At 37.0% G+C, this 18,634-nt stretch overlaps 1 protein-coding gene across 1 annotated transcript in view; it reads right to left on the bottom strand.

The window, feature by feature from the left end:
• Positions 1–18,634, bottom strand: part of CFAP47 (cilia and flagella associated protein 47) — a 184,418-nt gene that overhangs the window by 49,194 nt on the left and 116,590 nt on the right. Inside the window, exons 46-49 of the mRNA XM_039329589.1 lie at positions 16,041–16,138; positions 7,208–7,386; positions 5,344–5,451; positions 1,170–1,281 (exon numbers count right to left, since the gene is read on the bottom strand). Of these exons, the coding sequence (XP_039185523.1) occupies positions 1,170–1,281; positions 5,344–5,451; positions 7,208–7,386; positions 16,041–16,138 (497 nt within the window). The remainder of the gene's footprint in view (positions 1–1,169; positions 1,282–5,343; positions 5,452–7,207; positions 7,387–16,040; positions 16,139–18,634) is intronic.

The raw sequence follows: 18,634 nt of genomic DNA, 5'->3' as shown, positions 1-18,634 counted from the left end.
AAGTAAGTAAACAAACAAACAAAAAACTCCAGTGTTCTTTTTTTCCTTTCTTTTCTTTTCAATCCAGTTCTTTCCTTGTTCCTTGTATCAACACTGTTGATGTTTACATGATTAATGTGTTCTACTATATGCCTTCCCAACTCTCAGCATGCAGGATCTGATAAAATACTGATAAAACTGATAAAATACACTGTAGTAAACAGTACTAAGTGAAATCACAGCATGCTTATTCCCTAGAAACTAAAAAAAAAAAAATGTGTTGCTAACCACAAAAATGAATTTGGCTTTACTTTTAAAATATGGGGGAAAAGAGAGCTGCTGTCGAATTTCTTTTTCCTTTTTTTTTACACATCACACAGATACTTTTAAGTCTTACATGTGACACAATCTTAAAAAGTTAAAATGCAATTTTTAAAGAGCATTATCCAGGTTATTTTTAATTGCAGTGTCTCTATGCTCTTCCAATAGTTATACACATTCATATGAATAAAGAAACTATCCTGCTGTGACTTATTTACTCTAAATTAAAAGAGATGGGTTCATGACTACATGCAATGGCCATGTAATCATTATAAGATGTGATAAAGCTCAAAGCATTTAAGGAAGGATCACATGCACATTCAGAAATAAAATAATTTTCAATCCAGTTTCAAGCTTGATGTTAGTTTATTGTTGCCTGATTTAATACATCCCTCTAAACTGTTTGGGATGGACAGGGACAGAGATAGCCAAAAGGCTGGATGTGGCCCATGAGCTGTAAAATGCCCAGGTCTGGGCTGAATGTTTGCACATTATTACTATTACAGTCAAACTAACACATAAAAACCACAGACAACAATTCTCTACTACAATAAAACTGATAATTTCATGTGCTAGAAACAATCTGGAAGATAGTTCTACTAAGGAAAGGGACCTTAGGGTAATGAGAAATAGGTTGCCCTCATCTGTTCTTGTTCATTTGCTGGATACTGTAATTCTAGTAACAAGAATGACCTTTCCAATGAAAAAATGATTCGTTTTCCCTTTTTTTGTTGGTTCCACTTCCTCTTCAGTTTAGTAGGATTATTTCTATTCCATTCTCCATTCTCAAGTGATGTTGTGCTTGTGCCACTATGTAAAAATCATATGAAACATTTTCATAAATACAAATGTTTATCAGTAAAACCTACCTGGGCTTTGGGGTTAATTTCCATTGAAAAGTGGCCTGGATTGCTGTTCACATATTCCAATTCCAGAATTTCATTTGTAGGATTAACCAGAGGAATATGTTGGCGGACCCATCTGTAACAAAGCATCACAAAAAAATCCAGTTATTTAATCATTACAAAGTACTTGACTAATTCTGATGTTGCTGCTGGTTACTTTATTTATATAACACTTACTTTTCTTTGAAAAGTTATTCAAACAAATATCTTCAGCACTATTCATTATGTTTTACCAATGCTAATACTGATTATCCTACTTTTGTGGCAAAGATTTAACATATTTTGACATTATGAATTGACAGAAACTCTGATCAAAGAAAAGAAGCATTCTTTCAATTCTCTTCAAGGTAGAGCATGACCATATTTAAAAATCAATAATAGACCCTAATAGAATTAACACAGCAAGCATAATGTATTAAAAAATCTAAAGTATTACAATGCTTTCAGAAATGAAATTTAAGAGCTTTAGGATCAAATTAGGTATTTTTTAAAGATATTATATAGGTCATGCTAGCTATGCACCAATTACAAATATTTTTGAAAAAAATATTTTGCACCCAGAAAAAGGTAATATACACACCTACACTTCATAAAAATTTGTCTTTAGAAAAACCAGACAAAATTAGTAACAATCAAAATGTAAGTGATAATAACTGCATTTCCTTTCAATACAAATAATTGCCAAGAGCAACCTGTCGTTCATTAACTCCTCAAAATAGCATTTATTATAGCAGATTTGTTATATGTCTTGATTATTTATTTATTTATTTATTAAAATTTATAGACTGCCCTATTCCCACAGGACTCCGGGCGGTTAACAATAAAAACACAGCATTAACATAACAAAACAAACAATACAATAACATTCATCCAGGGGTCAGATTTTATAAACCCCAGGCCTGCCGAAAAAGCCAGGTCTTAAGCAGCTTGCGGAAAACCAACAGGGTGGGAGCAGTCCTAATCTCCGGGGGGAGCTGATTCCAAGACGTGGGTGCCATCACAGAGAAAGCCCTCCCCCGCGGCCCCGCCAAATGGCATTACTTGGCCGATGGGACCTGAAGGAGGCCCAGCCTGTGGGATCTAACCGGACGAAGGGAACTATGAGGTAGTAGGCGGTCTCGCAAATAACCTGGCCCTGAGCCATATAGAGTTTGAATTGGACCCGGAGACCAATAGGCAACCAGTGCAGCTCACAGAGGATAGGTGTAACGTGGGTGTACCAAGGAGCACCCACTATCACTCGCGCGGCTGCATTCTGGACCAACTGTAGTCTCCGAATACTTTTCAAGGGTAGCCCCATGTAGAGCACGTTGCAGTAGTCCAGATGTGAGGTGATTATCTTGGAAGTCTGAACACAAAAAATAAGATGATTGTGTTTATGCTTTCTAGTCAAATGAATGGTAGGTTTTTCCCAGTTATGTTAACTATCATTTCTATTTTGGTATGTCTAGGCTAACAAAGAGAAGGACCGGGGGTGATATGATAGCAGTCTTCCAATATTTGAGGGTTTCTGACAGAGAAGAGGGGATCATCCTATTCTCCAAAGCATCTGAGGGCAGCACAAGTAGTAACAAATGGAAGTTTATCAAAGAGAGATCCTACCTAGATTTAAGGAGAAATTTCCTGCTAGTGAGAACAATTAATAAATGGAATGGCTTGCCGCCAGGGGGTATGCTATTACTGGATGTTTTCAAAAGATACTGAATAGTCATTTGTTCAGAATGGTATATGGTCTCCTACTTGAGCAGGGGTGTGGACTAGAAAACCTCCAAGGTCCCTTCCAACTCTGTTATTCTGTATTCTTTTTTTAAAAAAAAATAATTTTTATTGGTTTTTTTAATTAATACAAAGTGCTCGAGACACACCGTGGGGCTGAAGTAATCAAAAATCCAGAAACAAAACATATATAAGTGATTCAATGAGTACATCAAATATTCCCTCTCTATTTCCCTCAAATAGCTTATATATTTAAAATAGTCTATTTCTAATTTAAATTTCTATTAATCCTAAACCTGTTTTAAAGCTTTATGCAATTACAAGACCATAATCAAATTTAACTTTAAATATACACATTATAAGTTCAGGTATCCCTTCCAAATATGTCCTAATTCTTTAATTTCATCATAAATCTTGTTTATTCCTTCTTCCACAAATATCTCCCAGTTAAAATAACATATTAATCTATCCTATACATATCTAATCCACCAATCAATCATTTTTTTTTAAAGTTAACAAAATAATATCAACCTTAAATCATTTGAATCCCTTAGACAAGGTTCTGATTTCATCCAATTAATTATCAAACTTAATATCATCCATATTATCAGACAAAACACATCATTAAAATCACATTCAATTAATTATTAATTCAATCCCGATCTAAAACATCTCTTCATTTTTCTTCATTCCATTATATAATAATTTTCATACAATAATCACCCATTTTTTCTTATTTCTACTCAAAAATTTAATTCTTAAATCAATCCATAGTTCTAAAATGCCTTATATCCAATATATATAATTTTAAATTATAGGCTTTTTTTTCTGCCAAGCAGGTTTCCATAACAACGCTTCCCTTTCAGCCAGTAGTTCTCTCTTCTTTGCTTGTGATGTTATTTGAGGCAGTAATAAGCTTCCTGTCATCTGGATTGGACTTCCATTTCTCTTATTCTTGAAGCCTCGTTGCATTAAAGGTTCAAATCTCAATCTTTGTTTTTTCTGGTCCTCAAAAATATAGATAAGATGCTTGCAGGGTGAAATAAGTTCCTCTGTATCTTCAATAAAGTCATCTTTTAATGTATTTTGGTTTGTAGAGTAGTCAGGTGAAATGTGAAAGTCACTTTTAAAATTTGAAGAAGAATCTCTGATTCTTAGTTCTGTGGTGACCTCTTTCATTGTAACAAATTCCTCTTTAATTTCCCTTAATTCCTCTACTGGTATGTTTTGCTTTGTAGAATAAACATATGTAATCTGAAAGTCAGTTTGAAAGTTTGGGGTAGCATTGACTCTTCGTTCTGTAGTAATCCTTTTCCTTATAGCACATATTTTTTCAGAAACCTCATAGATCTTTTCCAGTATAAGCTTACAATTTAAATGAGAGTGGAATTTCTCCATTTTAAAAGTGATCAAGAGAAAGTCGTTTCTTTGTTATTATTGTTATTTTTTTAATGAAGGTTGTAGTTAAACAGTGTCCACCCCCTCAGTTCCCACAGCTGCACCAGCTTATCTTTTCCAGGAATATTTTGAAGATCAGGTTTCTATCCAAAGAAGAGTTGCAACATTGACTTTTCACCACTAGATGTCCTCAGTAAATAAAAAATATTTTCCAGACACCATTTTTTCCCCTTTTTCTCTCTTTTAAAGGAAAGAATGGAGAAAGAAGTAATCTTCCAATATTAGCTATTAATACAATTCAAAAAAGCGTTTTTTTCTGTATCCCAAAATGACTGAAAATAGAGTGTAGTCTTTAGAAAATTTTTATTCTCAATGCCTGTCTTCCCACACATACAAAAGCTGCTTTTTCCAAACAGGGAAATAATTCCAACCAAGTTTTTTTCAGGCAAAAAAAAACCAAGTAAGGGAAAGAGAGGGACTAAAAGGGTCTCACCCGGATCCTCCATGGTGGGTCTAATATTGCTAGGTATAATTGTGACTTCGACTGGTGCAGCAGATTAATCAGCCATCTTGCAGGACGATAGTTGCTCCATCGGCCCTAAGGAAATAGCTGGAGCTGTGGGAGAAGCTGCCACTCTCCCGCAGTCACCAGAAAGCCTCCTTCTCGGTGGTTGCCCCTCCAGGGCAACTTTCAACCCACTGAGGGGTCTACCGATGCAGAAAACCCAGCCGGACTGGACCAGCATCGCCACGTACCAGAACCGGAAGTCCTGTTATTCTGTATTCTGTAGGTCTCAGGAAAATATTTATAGTATAGTAGGCAATGAACTATTATGCTGAAAACTTCATTTTTGTCTGCAGTAAAAATTCTAATGGTCTATAATCACCTGCCAAGTCTGCCAAGAGCTGAACTAATGGTTAGTTGTCTCAATATCAAAAGAACAATTTAGCCAAAAGAAAATAATATTTTGTGTACTGTTATATAGTTAAACCCATGATTCAGGTTAAATGTAGGATTGCTTACTTTCCAAGTTCACACTCTACTTCAGGCAATCTTGTTGGTTGAGGCATCTGTCCTTTCAGTTTCAACGCATACCAAAACTCTCCTAGTTTCTCTGATGTAAATATAACACTAAAATGAGAGTTATAAATCTGTTGGTAAAATATCTTGTTATATAAAAGACAGCAACAAAGTGGAAAGGAAGATGATAAAGGGGGTCAGCAAAATGCATTTTTCTGTTATACCTCAATTAATTTCTTACATCTAATCACAGATTAGATGTCTATATCATCATCAACACCATAATTATCATAATCATTATCATCATGATCACCTTCTCCTCCTCCTCCTATAATATGAACTAGCACAAAGTAAATCATGAGGCATACATTATATAGCCATACAGTGATGGCAAACCTTTTAGAGACCAAGTGCCTAAATTGCAATCCAAAACCCACTTATGTAATAATCGGGTGCCGGGTGGGCATGGCCCATTGGGTGGGCATGGCCCATTGGGTGGGCGTGGCTGCCGTGGTAACGGCGGCCTTGGTGGGACTAAAAAGTTCAATCAATCAATTCCAACTTTGCGAGATCTTTTATTTTCCCGCAAGAAGTTGAAATTGATTGATTGATTGAACCTTTTTTTTTGCACATGGCGGAGGCCTAAAGCCAAAAGGTTTTATAAAACCCAGCTGAAGGCCTAGGATTGGGGCAACGGTGCCCACAGTGAGGGCTCTGGTTGCCACCTGTGGCATGCATGCATAGGTTCGCCACCACTGCAATAGGCTAACTAGTAGAATTAAAAAGAATATTAGGTTTAAAAAACATAAAGACTATCATAAATAAAACTAAAAAGGTCAGACCATAGAAAAGAATCTAATCCACAAAGAATATAGAGAAGTAAGATTGCATTACATTTCTTCTTAAAATATTGCAGAATTTTGGATATGCCAAAATAAATATATGTATATCCTATCTTTGCACTCTAAAACTAGTTTTGCTTTTAAAAGGACTAAAAATACTCCAAAATTGCAATAAATTGTGTTCCTTTCATTATTTCCCATTATTTAGATAAAACTACAATTTCAAAATCTATAATGTGTAATGATATTCAGTGATAAAAAGAATGCCGATAAATTTCTTGGTAATTTCACCAAAAATAGTCTGATTAATTAATAATCAATTAATTATTTCATGGAGACAATCTGAAATAGATTAACATATTCTATTTCTTTTTAAGTTTACATCATAACTCATATCACAGTGATCAGTCTAACAAAAAAGAAGCTAAAGGAAAAAAATCAGTGGTGAAGGCAGAAGAAAACAATCACTGCCTTTTCCACTGTGTTTCTTCCATTAGCTTTGTTGAGCTTTGTTTGTTCCTCTGAAAGCTAGATGGCACAGCCTCTCAGTAGCACAAGAAAGGTCAACAGGAAAACTAAGTAGTCTTTGGAAAAAATATATATTTTCTGACTGGATGAGCCAAGTCTCTGTTATTGTAATCAGATGTAACTATAATCAACATTATCTTTCCATTTTTTAAAAAAATTGTATCTTATTTTTAGTTGACTGAAATAAAGTTCACAGAAAGTATGATACAAAAGTCGTTCATAATCAGGAATGTATTTCAAGGGAAAAAGTCCATCAGTTTGAAGGTTGTATCCGAAAGAGAAATATTCATAAAACATTAAAAAAACAACATTAAAAAGAAAAACAATCAAGTACTGAAGCAATCTAAAAGTCACTTATTCGTAAGATAAATGCACTGAGCAATAAGCCGCTTTTATTAAATATGAAAGTTCACAATAAAGTACAGAATGAAGGTAAACTGAAAACTTTTAATGACAAGAAATGTGTGAGATATATCAACTAAAATAGCAGAACATACCTTCCGTCCATCTGGCCAGTGGTAGCTGGAGAATATTTTACTTCATACAACAGTGTTTCTTTTGATTCAAGAACAAGCTTGTTTTCACCACTAAGTATAATAGCATCTATTAATTCTACATCTAATTCCAGAACATCAGCTGTGGGATTAGTTATTGGAATTCCAATGTCAATAGTATCCTAAGAGAGACAAAAGAAAAGATATCTTCAAACTTTAGTAAACAATTTAGTAAAATGGCAGGGAAATAATGTTTATTTGAAACAGTATTGCAATTCTCTACATAGTATGGATCTTTTAGGTTCCTTTACTGACTGTATCTCATTACTGATGAAAATACACCCAAAGAATCCAAAAGAGAAAGAAGGAAAACTCCACATAACAATGCAAGCAACAAATGGTAAAGTTTAGGCAATGTTTTTTGGGGTTTGAAAACTCTGTATTTCACATGGCCTCAAACAAACAAAATGTTTCAGATATGAGGGATAACCTCTTGTGCATGAAAATACTCAAGTAATGTACAAATGTAAAAACTATTCAAATGAGAAACAAAATGTTTTGGAGTCCAACTACTTCAAGTTGTACATCTGCAGTTGTACATCCAGTTCTTCCTAGAGTAGGCAGTCCTCCCTGCTGTCACTGATCTCTTAATTTCCCAACTTTTAGATGATTTAGAAGATACTTTACTGCAAAAGGCAGATGCCATTTTTAAATAAAAAACATCATTTTAAAATAAAATTATTTTAATTTCTTTACAGGTCAATGCATAGTGCTGATTTTTGGCTGGGATCAATAATCTTTGTGTACAAATCTGCTCAGGGACGCCCATGGAGTATCAAGAAAAGTCAAGATGGCAGGAAAAGGACCAGATTTGTGCAAGGGCTACATCGATACAATCTGAGCCAAATACTCTACTGCTCATTCTTTTCATGTGGCAATCAAGGCCCTCAGTTGGATCTTACAGCAGACCATCAAGAACAACTCAAAGCTCCCTTTAGAACCCCATTAGTTCCATTAGTTACCTGGACAGACTAATCAAATAAGACCCATTTCCTTGCAATGAAAGGCAGAATAAAGGCATTTTGAGATTCCTGATCATTTTGGTTGTCCTCTGTTGAATTTGTTTCCAAAGTTTTGTGTGTGTGTGTGTGTGTGTGTATACTGATCCAAACTATACACTATAGACCAGCTCTTTCATCCCTCTACTGCGGTCCCAGTCCTCCTCTGCCATTTGCAGTCCCACAAAAAAAAGAAGTGGGACTAAAAAAGTTCAATCAATCAATTCCAACTTCTCGGGGGGGGGGAGATCTCACTTACCTTGCAAAACCTGTCTCCTGCTTGCTGCGGTTTCTTTCTCTTTGAGGGAGAGGACAGTCGGCTTGAAATGCTTTTTGCGCCAACAATGGAAGCTCCTGGGTGCCATAATATCATATGAGTTCAAGCACAAATTTTCTGCAAAAGAGATCATGCCCCCCGGAAGCTTCCATTCCTATGGGGCAAAGCGTGGAATTGGAGTCAGCCAGGCGCAGGAACCAGCCTGGGTGCGCTGCTCACTCACGTGCACCAGCCTTAGTGTGAGGGCAGGAACAAAGCCTTCAACTGAGCGGGGCCAGGTCCCTTGCACCTGCATCCAAGCTGGCAGCAATGGCAACCACCTGACCGGCCATGATACTCCACCTCAGCCAGCCATCCACCCCGTCTGACCTAGTCCTCGCCTGGCCAGCACAAATCCTCACCACTCTTCTCCTCCTCCTCCTCCCTCACTCACTGAGCAGCAGCAGCTTAAGTTTCTTTGCTCCAAGTGAAAGGAAACGGAGGCACAGAGCAGAGCACCTGCATCTTCTAGAAAGCAATCCTGCTCTGCACCTCTGGTTTCTTCCTTTGAGACAGACTGGAGAAACTCAAACACTTTTTATCCAAACGCAGACCTGAGAGAGATTGGAAGGTCTCCGTTCAGATGAAAGGTGTTTGAGCGGCAGGCTTGAGTTTGTCTGCTCTGAGTGTAAGAAAATGGAGGTGCAGAGCAGGATTTCTCTCAATAAGAGTGAGGCGCACTTTGGCTTCATTTTCACCAGGAAGGGGCATGAGAAATGGCTTTTTCCTGGCAAAAACAAGCCTCCGGAGCGAGAGCGCCTCACTCTGTGGCTCTGTTTTAGCCAGAAAAAGCCATTTCTCAACCTCTTCCTGGTGAAAATGGAGCCAAAGAGCGAGACACGCTCGCTCCAGAAGCTTGTTTTCATCAGGAAGGGGCTTAAAAAATGGCTTTTTCCAGTGAAAACAAGCCTTCAAGCCCTGATGCTGGCGGATTGAGGCAGCAGTGGCCAGGGCAGATCCTTCCTTCTCCCCTCCCTTTCCCAAAGCCTCCCTTCACTAACCTCCTTTCCAACTCCATTCTCCACCAATGCGTGCAGGGCAACAAAAGAAGCCTTCCAACTTTGCGAGATCTTTTTTTTTTTCCTGCGAGGGGGAATAGGATTTAGCATTATGGATTGTGGAGTGTTTATGCTCTGGTGGGGCTATTCAAAATGCAGGGATTCCCTGCATTTTGAAGCACCTTGTGTGACTGCATGGAAAGGAGCACTCTGTTTCTCAAGTGCCCCATTCCAGGCATACGGAGCTTGCAGTCTCTGCCAGATCTCCGTTGGGATAAAAAGTCTTTCAGCGCCTATACAGCACTCCCAAATGCAGCCAGTCCCTGCATTTGGAAGCACTCCATAGGTGCTAAAACAAATCCTAACCCCCACCACATCCCAGGGCATCCACAATGCCAAATCCTAATCCCTACCCCAGGGCAACTACATTCCTTCCCTAACCTCTTTTCCAGCTCCACTCTCCGTGTGCAGGGCAACAAAAGGACTAAAAAAAAAGATCAATCCTACCTTCTAACTTTTTGCGGAAAAAAAAATCTTACAAAGTTGGAAGGTCTGATTGAATTTTTTATTTACCCATAGTCCTACAAACTTCTTTTGTTGCTCTGCACTTGGTGGCGGAGACGGAGCTGGAAAGGTTAGTGAAAGGAGGCTTTGGGGAAGTGAGGAGAGATGTGGAAGAGTCTGCTCTGGCTACCGCTACCTCACTCTGCCAGCATCAGGGCTCGCAGGCTTGTTTTTGCCAGAAAAAGCCATTTCTCTAGCCCCTTCCTGATGAAAACAAGCCTCCAGAGCAAGCACACCTTGCTCTTTGGCTCTATTTTCACCAGGAAGGGGCTTGAGAAATAGCTTTTTCTGGCAAAAGCAGAGCCATAAAGCGAGGCTTCTAATTTCCCCAAAATCTCCATCCTGGTAAAAATTGTTCTGGCAGTGGCAGAAAGGAGTTGGGGGCAGGAGCAAACACTGCAAGAGTTCAGGCTCCCATTCAGTGCAAAAGAGGATCAGTGCCTGGACTCCCATGATATTACGGGCACCCAGGAGCTTCCATTGACTCTCCTCTCCCTCAAAGGCAGAAACCGCGGCAGAGAGGAGATAGATCTTTTCAAGGTAAGTGAGTCCAGCACTTCAGGAAGGGAGAGGGAAGCATGAGGTATCTTAGTGCGTCAGCAAGGCCTTGGGGGCCTATTTCATCATCGGAACAGTAAAGGGATTCATCTTCCTGGGCTCTAAAATCAACCAAAGTGGTGACTGCATCCCTGAGATCAGAAGGCATATAGCACTCGGAAGAACGGCAATGTCTGGTATGAATAACGTCTGAAAGAGTAAAAACGTTGGCCTCACAACCAAATGTAGATTAGTTAACACAATAATTTTTCCAATTGCTGCTTATGGCTACGAAACCTGGACTCTGAAAAAGGAAGATAGGAAAAGGGTAAATGTCTTTGAACTGTGATACTGGAGAAGACTATTACACATGCCATGGACTGCAAATATAACAAAGTAGTCCTAGACCAGTGGTTCTCAACCTTTTTAATGCCGCGACCCCCAACCGGTCGTAAATTGAGGACTAATCAACTGGTCGTAAGTCGAGGACTACTCAACTGGTGCAGCATCGTTTGCAGAATGGGACTTTTGGCGGGCTCAGCAGGGAGAGACAGCCTGGACAATTCCTATTGGCTTTTTTTTTTTTTTTTTTTTTTTTTTTTTTATTAAAAGTTTTATAAATTTTACAAAAAAGAAAAAAGAATACAAAACAAGAGACAACATATACAAAAAAATAAAACTAAACAATACATATATATAAAAAAAAAACCCCCACCCCTCCCAAAACCCCCCCCTCCCTTCCCCCCCCCCTGAGCTTCCCAGAGCAGAATATAGGCTTAAGAAGTAAAAATAAAAATTAAATTAAGAACTTTATATTTATATATATAAAAAGATTATCTATAATATATATAAAAATAAAACTTATGAAAAAACTATATAATATTTTTGTATACCCAATCTAAATTGTATAAATTTTATCCATTTATCCCAAACAGCAAGAAACTTCTCTTGCGTTTGTTGCTTTAAGAAAGCCGAAATCTTTGCCATTTCCGCCAGATAAGCTACTTTAAGAAACCATTCCTGCAATGTAGGCAAAGATTCCTTCTTCCAATATTGTCCTACTAACAGCCTAGCGGCTGTAATCAAATTTAACATCAAAACAACCTCCTTTGTATCACAATCTGTAACAATACCTAACAAAAATAATTGCGGAGTAAATTTTACCCTCCTTCTAAAAATTCTCTGGATATTCCACCATATTTTGATCCAAAATGCTTTTATCTCTCTGCATGACCACCAAATATGATAATAGGAAGCCTCCTTATAACCACATCTCCAACATTTGGGTTGCACGTCAGGGTACATATAAGACATTTTTTGTGGATCAAGGTGCCATCTATAAAACATTTTATAAAAATTCTCCCTTAAGTTCTGTGCTTGTGTAAATTTGACATTTCTCACCCAAATATTTTCCCAGGTGTCCAATGAGACTGGCTCACCAAAATTCTGCGCCCATCTTATCATACAATCTTTAATTAGTTCCGTTTCTGAATCCAATTCAACTAAAACCGCATAAATTCTCTTAATGTGGGTTTGTCTTGAATCCTTCACTTGCTTGATAAGATTTTCATCTTCTCTAAGAAAACCCACCTTACAATCCATCTTCCATCTGTCTAATAATTGCCTATATTGGAACCAAGAATAAATAAAGTTTTCTTGCGCTAACTCTTCCCGTGATTTTAATTGCCAGTTTTGTCCATCCCATTTAAGTAACTGTCTGTAAGACACCATATCCATTTTAACCCCTCTTTTTATTGCTTCTATCGCATGCCAAGGTATAGCCCATAATGGTACTTTGAAATCACTTTTATAATATTTTCTCCAAATCCTAAGTAAAGAAATTCTTAAGATATGAGATTTAAAAGCCCAATCCATTTTTTTATTGAATATTAAATAGGCATGCCACCCATAAAGTAAATCCCATCCCTCTAGATAAAGTATCTCAGAATTTGTCAAATTTACCCAATCACTGATTAGTGTTAAAACCACCGCATCATAATATAATTTCAAATTTGGTACCTTAAGTCCACCCCTCTCACGGAAGTCTTGCATAATTTTAAACTTAACCCTTGGCTTTTTCCCTGCCCAGATAAATTTATTAAGACCCTTCTGCCACTCATTTAAATTAATCTCATTTTTCAAAATTGGTAACATTTGAAACAGAAAAAGAAACTTGGGTAAAATATTCATTTTTATCACTGCAATTCTTCCCATGAGGGATAATTGCAACTTTTCCCAGTTCTTCAAGTCCTTCTGTACCCTGACCCACAACCTTTCATAATTATTTTTAAATAATTTTACATTAGAAACAGACAACATCACCCCCAAATATTTTACCTTATTAACAATCTCAAAACCCGTCAGGTTAGTCAAAATCTGCTTCTCCTGACTAGACATATTTTTAGGTAAAATTTTGGTCTTATTTACATTAATCTTAAAACCCGAGACCAAGCCATAATGATGAATCAACTGTAATAAGTTTACTACAGAATAATCAGGTTGCGACAAAGTAACAACCAAGTCATCCGCAAAAGCTCTTAACTTATATTCTTTTTTATTAACATATATTCCTTTAATTTCCTGAGACTCTCGAATTTTGATCAATAATATTTCCAATGTTAAAACAAACAACAATGGCGATAAAGGACACCCCTGTCTAGTACCTTTCTCTATTGTGAAAACCTCCGAAAGACCTCCATTAACAATAAGTTGTGCTGTTTGTTTTTGATATATTACCTTAAGGGCTTGTAATATATTTTCACCAAAATTCATTTCTTCCATTACAGTACTACAATGGCCCCTTCTCCTTTTTCCTCTGATCACTCCCAGCATGATTTGCTTTTCGAATGAATTAGACTCTATTCAAGAGAGTCTATTCTATTGGCTTTCAAAAGCCAACAGAATAAAAGGGAGTAGCACAGCTAAGGAAAAGGGGGGAAAATGGCGGATTGCATTGTTTGGCGACCCCCATGAAATGGTCGTCCGACCCCAAATGGGGTCCCGACCCACAGGTTGAGAACCACTGTCCTAGACCGACCCTCACCAAAAACATTGCCAAAAAGATCACCAAACAGAGGCTATCATACTTTGGTCATGTCATGAGAGCTGATTCATTCGAAAAGCAAATCATGCTGGGAGTGATCAGAGGAAAAAGGAGAAGGGGCCATTGTAGTACCCACTGGCTGGACACTCTAAAGAATGACACCTGGATGACCACAGTGGAGAGGAAGGAGGCAATGTGAGACAGAGGGGCATGAAGTGTGCTGATCTATAGAGTGGCCAAAGGTCAGACATGACTGAATGACTAACGATGAAAGTCTGTTGCATTATTCAGCAAACAAAATTATTTTTTTAAAAAAACAAATCCTTATATTTGTGATCATTAATATGTTTTCAATCTGATGATGCATTTAATGTAGCTGTCCTCAAAATCAAGTCTGATATTATTCTGGTTACCAAGAGTTACTGCATATTGAAACGGGGGGGGGGGGGGAGACCTTGTAGCTATTCCAACTTCTTATTCAGTAATGAGTTATTAATTGGAGCAATTTAATACAGAAAAAAACAAGTATTATGGATTTGTGTTTGAAAGTGTTTAAAACAAGCTTCTTCTCTATGAATTTAAAAACTGAGACTATACTATTCATTTATTTATAGTATTCAGAATAAAAAATCAACAGAATATTTTTATATTTAAAAAGCAAATTAAAAATCTGCATATATGTGTACATACATATAGCACATTAAGCAATTCCTTTTCTTAAATATCCATATAAGGTATATAGTGAATAATATATTCTAGTTACCATATTTTTGGTCTTTTCAGCTTGCATTTGAAGATAATTATGTACTGATTAATGCTAGGCCTAAAGTGATATATCAGAGAACTGATTATAGTAATCTTTAGCAGTTATTCTGTATTAATCAAAGTTTTCTCTCTCTAGGGATGGTGTATTTCTCTTTTTGATAGTTGCTTCTTATGAACTGGCAAGATAAATTAATGCAGTTGTTTCTCTATACAGATTTTATTGTAATAAAAATAACATTTTCAGCATTAACATTCTTACATCAGCTAAACAAAAAACAAAAGTACTTTAAGAATTATGATGGAAAGCAATCACAAAACTTTATTCTTTCTGATTTTTTTTTGCTGCTCTAATGTGGCTCTTTTCCTACAATATATGTATTAACTATCACTGTAAGTAGAGAAGAGATGTATGCCTTGTCTAGGAAGTTCCTGTCCCTTCTTGTCCTCTGACAATAACCATCAGTTCTCATTTGATTTTATTCTCATTAACATTTTCTTATCAGTTTCTATATTTTTCATGAAATAGCAAGATTTTTTGAGTTTTTCTGAGCCTGACATTTTTATGATAAGAAGACATTTCTTATATATATGAAATTTCTATGCTAATCCCTCTGTGTAATCCTGGCACAAGATTTCTTACCTCCTTTCTGAAATTTATTTCAGAAAAAAAATCTATTGGTGAACAGTCCTGAATCATATACTATATAATAGAACGTTTAAAAAGCCCAACATATCTAGAAATAAAAACATTATATATAACAACTATATAATGTAAAAACATATATAACAACTGTAGCAACAACTCAGATGTCCTGTGGATATTTGGACTTCAATCCCAATAATTTGCAAAATAGAATAATCAGTAGTTATAGCCATAACACTTAGACTTATATACCACCTCATAGTGCTTTTCAGCCATCTCTGAGCGGTTTACAAATATCAGCATATTGCCCCCAACAATATGGGTCCTCATTTTACTAAGCTCAGAAAGATGGAAGGCCGAATCAAAATTGAGCCTATCAGGATCAAAATCCAGGCTGTGGACAGAGTTATCCTGCAATACTGCATTCTAACCACTGCGCCAATATAGAAATTATATTAAAATTAAAAATTGATTCAAAACGAGCAATACATTGAAGGATAGATGAATGTATAGAAAGTGCACACAATCCTATAATTTTTCTTACTTTTTAAAGTAATATTCACTGTACTGTCTTTAAAAAGTTCATGATGGATTAGAAAATATAACATTTTACAGAATTATCCCACAATAAGGATAAAGAAGCTTCAGACTACAGTAAATTATTCTATAGTCTTAGATGATGGGGTTTAAGAAAAGACTTAAACTGTATAATAAAAGAATATCAAGGCACTTGTCGAAGCACTTTTCCTTTTTTTTTTTTTACACCATAAAACACAGCAGTAATTTGACATCTTTCTAAAATAAGGGGATTCCTGGAAGACAGAAAATAGGAATCCTGCCTCATCAGTAAAATCACAATTCACCATACAACTAAAATATACTTCCCGGAATTATTAATGAAAGCTGACTTACCAAAACTGCACATTCAACCTTCAGAGTTTTTTCTGGCTGTGCTGGCATACTATGTATTTCCAAGGAGAACCACACTTTACAGCATGATGACTTGTATTCTAGGAAGGAAGGAAGGTCCTGAGTTTTGGCTGAAGCATTTCAAGCACATTTTAGCATTTTAGTATTTAAATTATCATAGCTCTTTTTGAAGTATCCTGAGTATTTCAAATACACTGCCAAGGAATAGAATGATTTGAGAGATTTATTTTCTTAGGATTGTGACAGTACCAGTCACTATATTAATTAAATTATACACACTGGAATATAGGCTGGAAGCCCTAAACCACTATGTGCTTTCTAGAGTCAATATGTCATCTGAGTGGTGAACATCAGATGCCTTAAACCACAGGTGTCAAACTCACCACATCACGTGATGTGTCATGATGTATCACAACTTTTTTCGCATTGCCAGAGCTGGGATGGGCGCGGCCTCTGCCTGATGCAACCAGCTCACGTGCCGGCAATTTGACACCCCTGTCTTAAACAATGAAGCACCTTCTCTCTCTCTCTCTCTCTCTCTCTCTCTCTCTCTCTCTCTCTCCCTCTCCCTCTCCCTCTCTCTTTCTCTCACATACACATACACAAACACAAATGTATTTCCTTATTTATTTGATTTATATAGCCGATTTATATTTATAATGGCAGGCTCACCCATAGAAACAAACAATCCTAAAGTTGGAAGGGACCTTAAAGATCTTTTAGTCCAACTCTCTGTTCAAAGCAAGAGTCCTAATACCATATCAGACAAATAATTATACAATCTTTTGTTAAAAACCTCCAACAATGAAGCACCCACATCTTCAGAAGCAGCCTGTTCCACTGCTTAATGTTCTCACTGTCAGAAAATTCCTCCTTATTTCCAAGTTGGAGCTATCTCTGACAAGTTTTCACCCACTGCTTCTTATCCTGTCCACAGATGTTATAGAAAATAAATTGATACCATCTTCTCTGTAGCAGCCATTCAAGTATTGGAAGACAGCAATCATGTTTTCCTTCAGTCTTCTCTTTGTTAAGCTAAACATAATTAGTTTCTTTAGCTGTTCATCATAGGATTTAGCCTCCATACTTCTTATGATCTTTGGTGCTCTTTTCTCCATTCTTTCCAGGGCTTCAGCATCTTTTTTATATTGTGATGACCAGAACTGGATACAGCATCCCAATTATGGCCTCATTGGTGCAATATAGAGTGGTACCATTACTTACTTTGATCTTGATACTCTACCTCTGTTGATGCAGCCCAAGACTATGGGTTTTTTTGAGCAGTTGCAGCATATTCCTACTTCATACTTAAGCAGTGGTCTACCAGGACCCTACATTCTTCTCATAGGCATTACTGAGCCAGTACTGCCTGGCTCTAGCCTGTACCTGTGCATCTGTTTTTTCCTGTCTAAATGCAAGATACTAATTTTCTAGCCATTGAAACTGCATCTTTTGGCATAGGACCCAATGCTCAAGTCTGTCAAGATCCTTCTGAATCTTGAATCTATCTTCCAGAATGTTAGCAATTCTCCCCAAGTCACTTAATATTACCTGATCCTTATTTTTTCTGTAGAATGAAATTACTTTAACATACTTTCTTCATAATGAGCAGTCATTCATTTTGCATTCTGCATTCATTCTGCATTGTCCATATTGTTCCTTTTTTTTCATACACAGTTAGTTTCCCATGAGCACTCCATTCAAACTACTTTTATGATTTTTTGACATCCTCAATTCTTACTTCAATACAAAAAGGAGGGCGAAGGATGCTCTTATATATAACCATTTTTGCTTGTCTCAAAATTTATTTCTTGATATTCATTATTTAATACTACAGCTCCCAACCATTCCACCCATCTCTGTCAGAACTGCCATCTCACACTTGTTCTCTGCTATCGCTTGATGCAGTCTGCCATGAACTCCCGCTAGGAGGGGGGAGGATTCAGAGGTAAGGAAGAGTTCACTCTTTTCACCCAGAGATGTGACTTCAAGGTCAGACAGCTGAAAACAGACCCCAGCTATATTCCAGCCCATGTGTGAATCAACCATTCCAAAAACAATCGCTTTGAATTTGATTAGACAATGGGGACCAGCAGGGGGATGGACTTAAAGTGGGGGAAGTTACACTTGGGAATTTTGGGGTGCACTTTTCAGTTCTGGCTTTACTCTACTGTATTTCATTTGACCTTTCTCAACAAATGGAGTTAAAGGTTGTTCTTGCTTAAAGGTTCAAATTAAGGCAGGTCTGACATTAAGCCAGAATATATTCTTGCATGGCTAAATAGATGTCAGAAGATCTTAATGAAGTGTTACAATTCCAGCTAGGCCCAAGTCCCAAGGTTACAATAAAGCACATTTTCCATTTCAAACTCTTCGAAATAATCAGGAGAGAATACTAGGACGACGGTTAGAAAGAGGGGGGGAAATCACATGAGGTTTTTGGTTGGTAAAATAAGCTGGACTCTATATGGTCCTGAAGGTATGTTTCTTAAAATTTCTACAGTTTCCTCAAGTGCAGAAGATAAAGGAGTTTCTGTTAAATAATATCCTTCTATTTAAGATGAGAATGTGGCTCA

This window comes from Crotalus tigris, unplaced genomic scaffold (assembly GCF_016545835.1).
Source record: "Crotalus tigris isolate CLP2741 ecotype Arizona unplaced genomic scaffold, ASM1654583v1 scf7180000024401.5802323, whole genome shotgun sequence".
In the NCBI taxonomy this organism is placed as follows: domain Eukaryota; kingdom Metazoa; phylum Chordata; class Lepidosauria; order Squamata; family Viperidae; genus Crotalus; species Crotalus tigris.
Note: the sequence above shows the minus strand (reverse complement) of the source record. Positions and strands in the feature narration are given on the sequence as shown.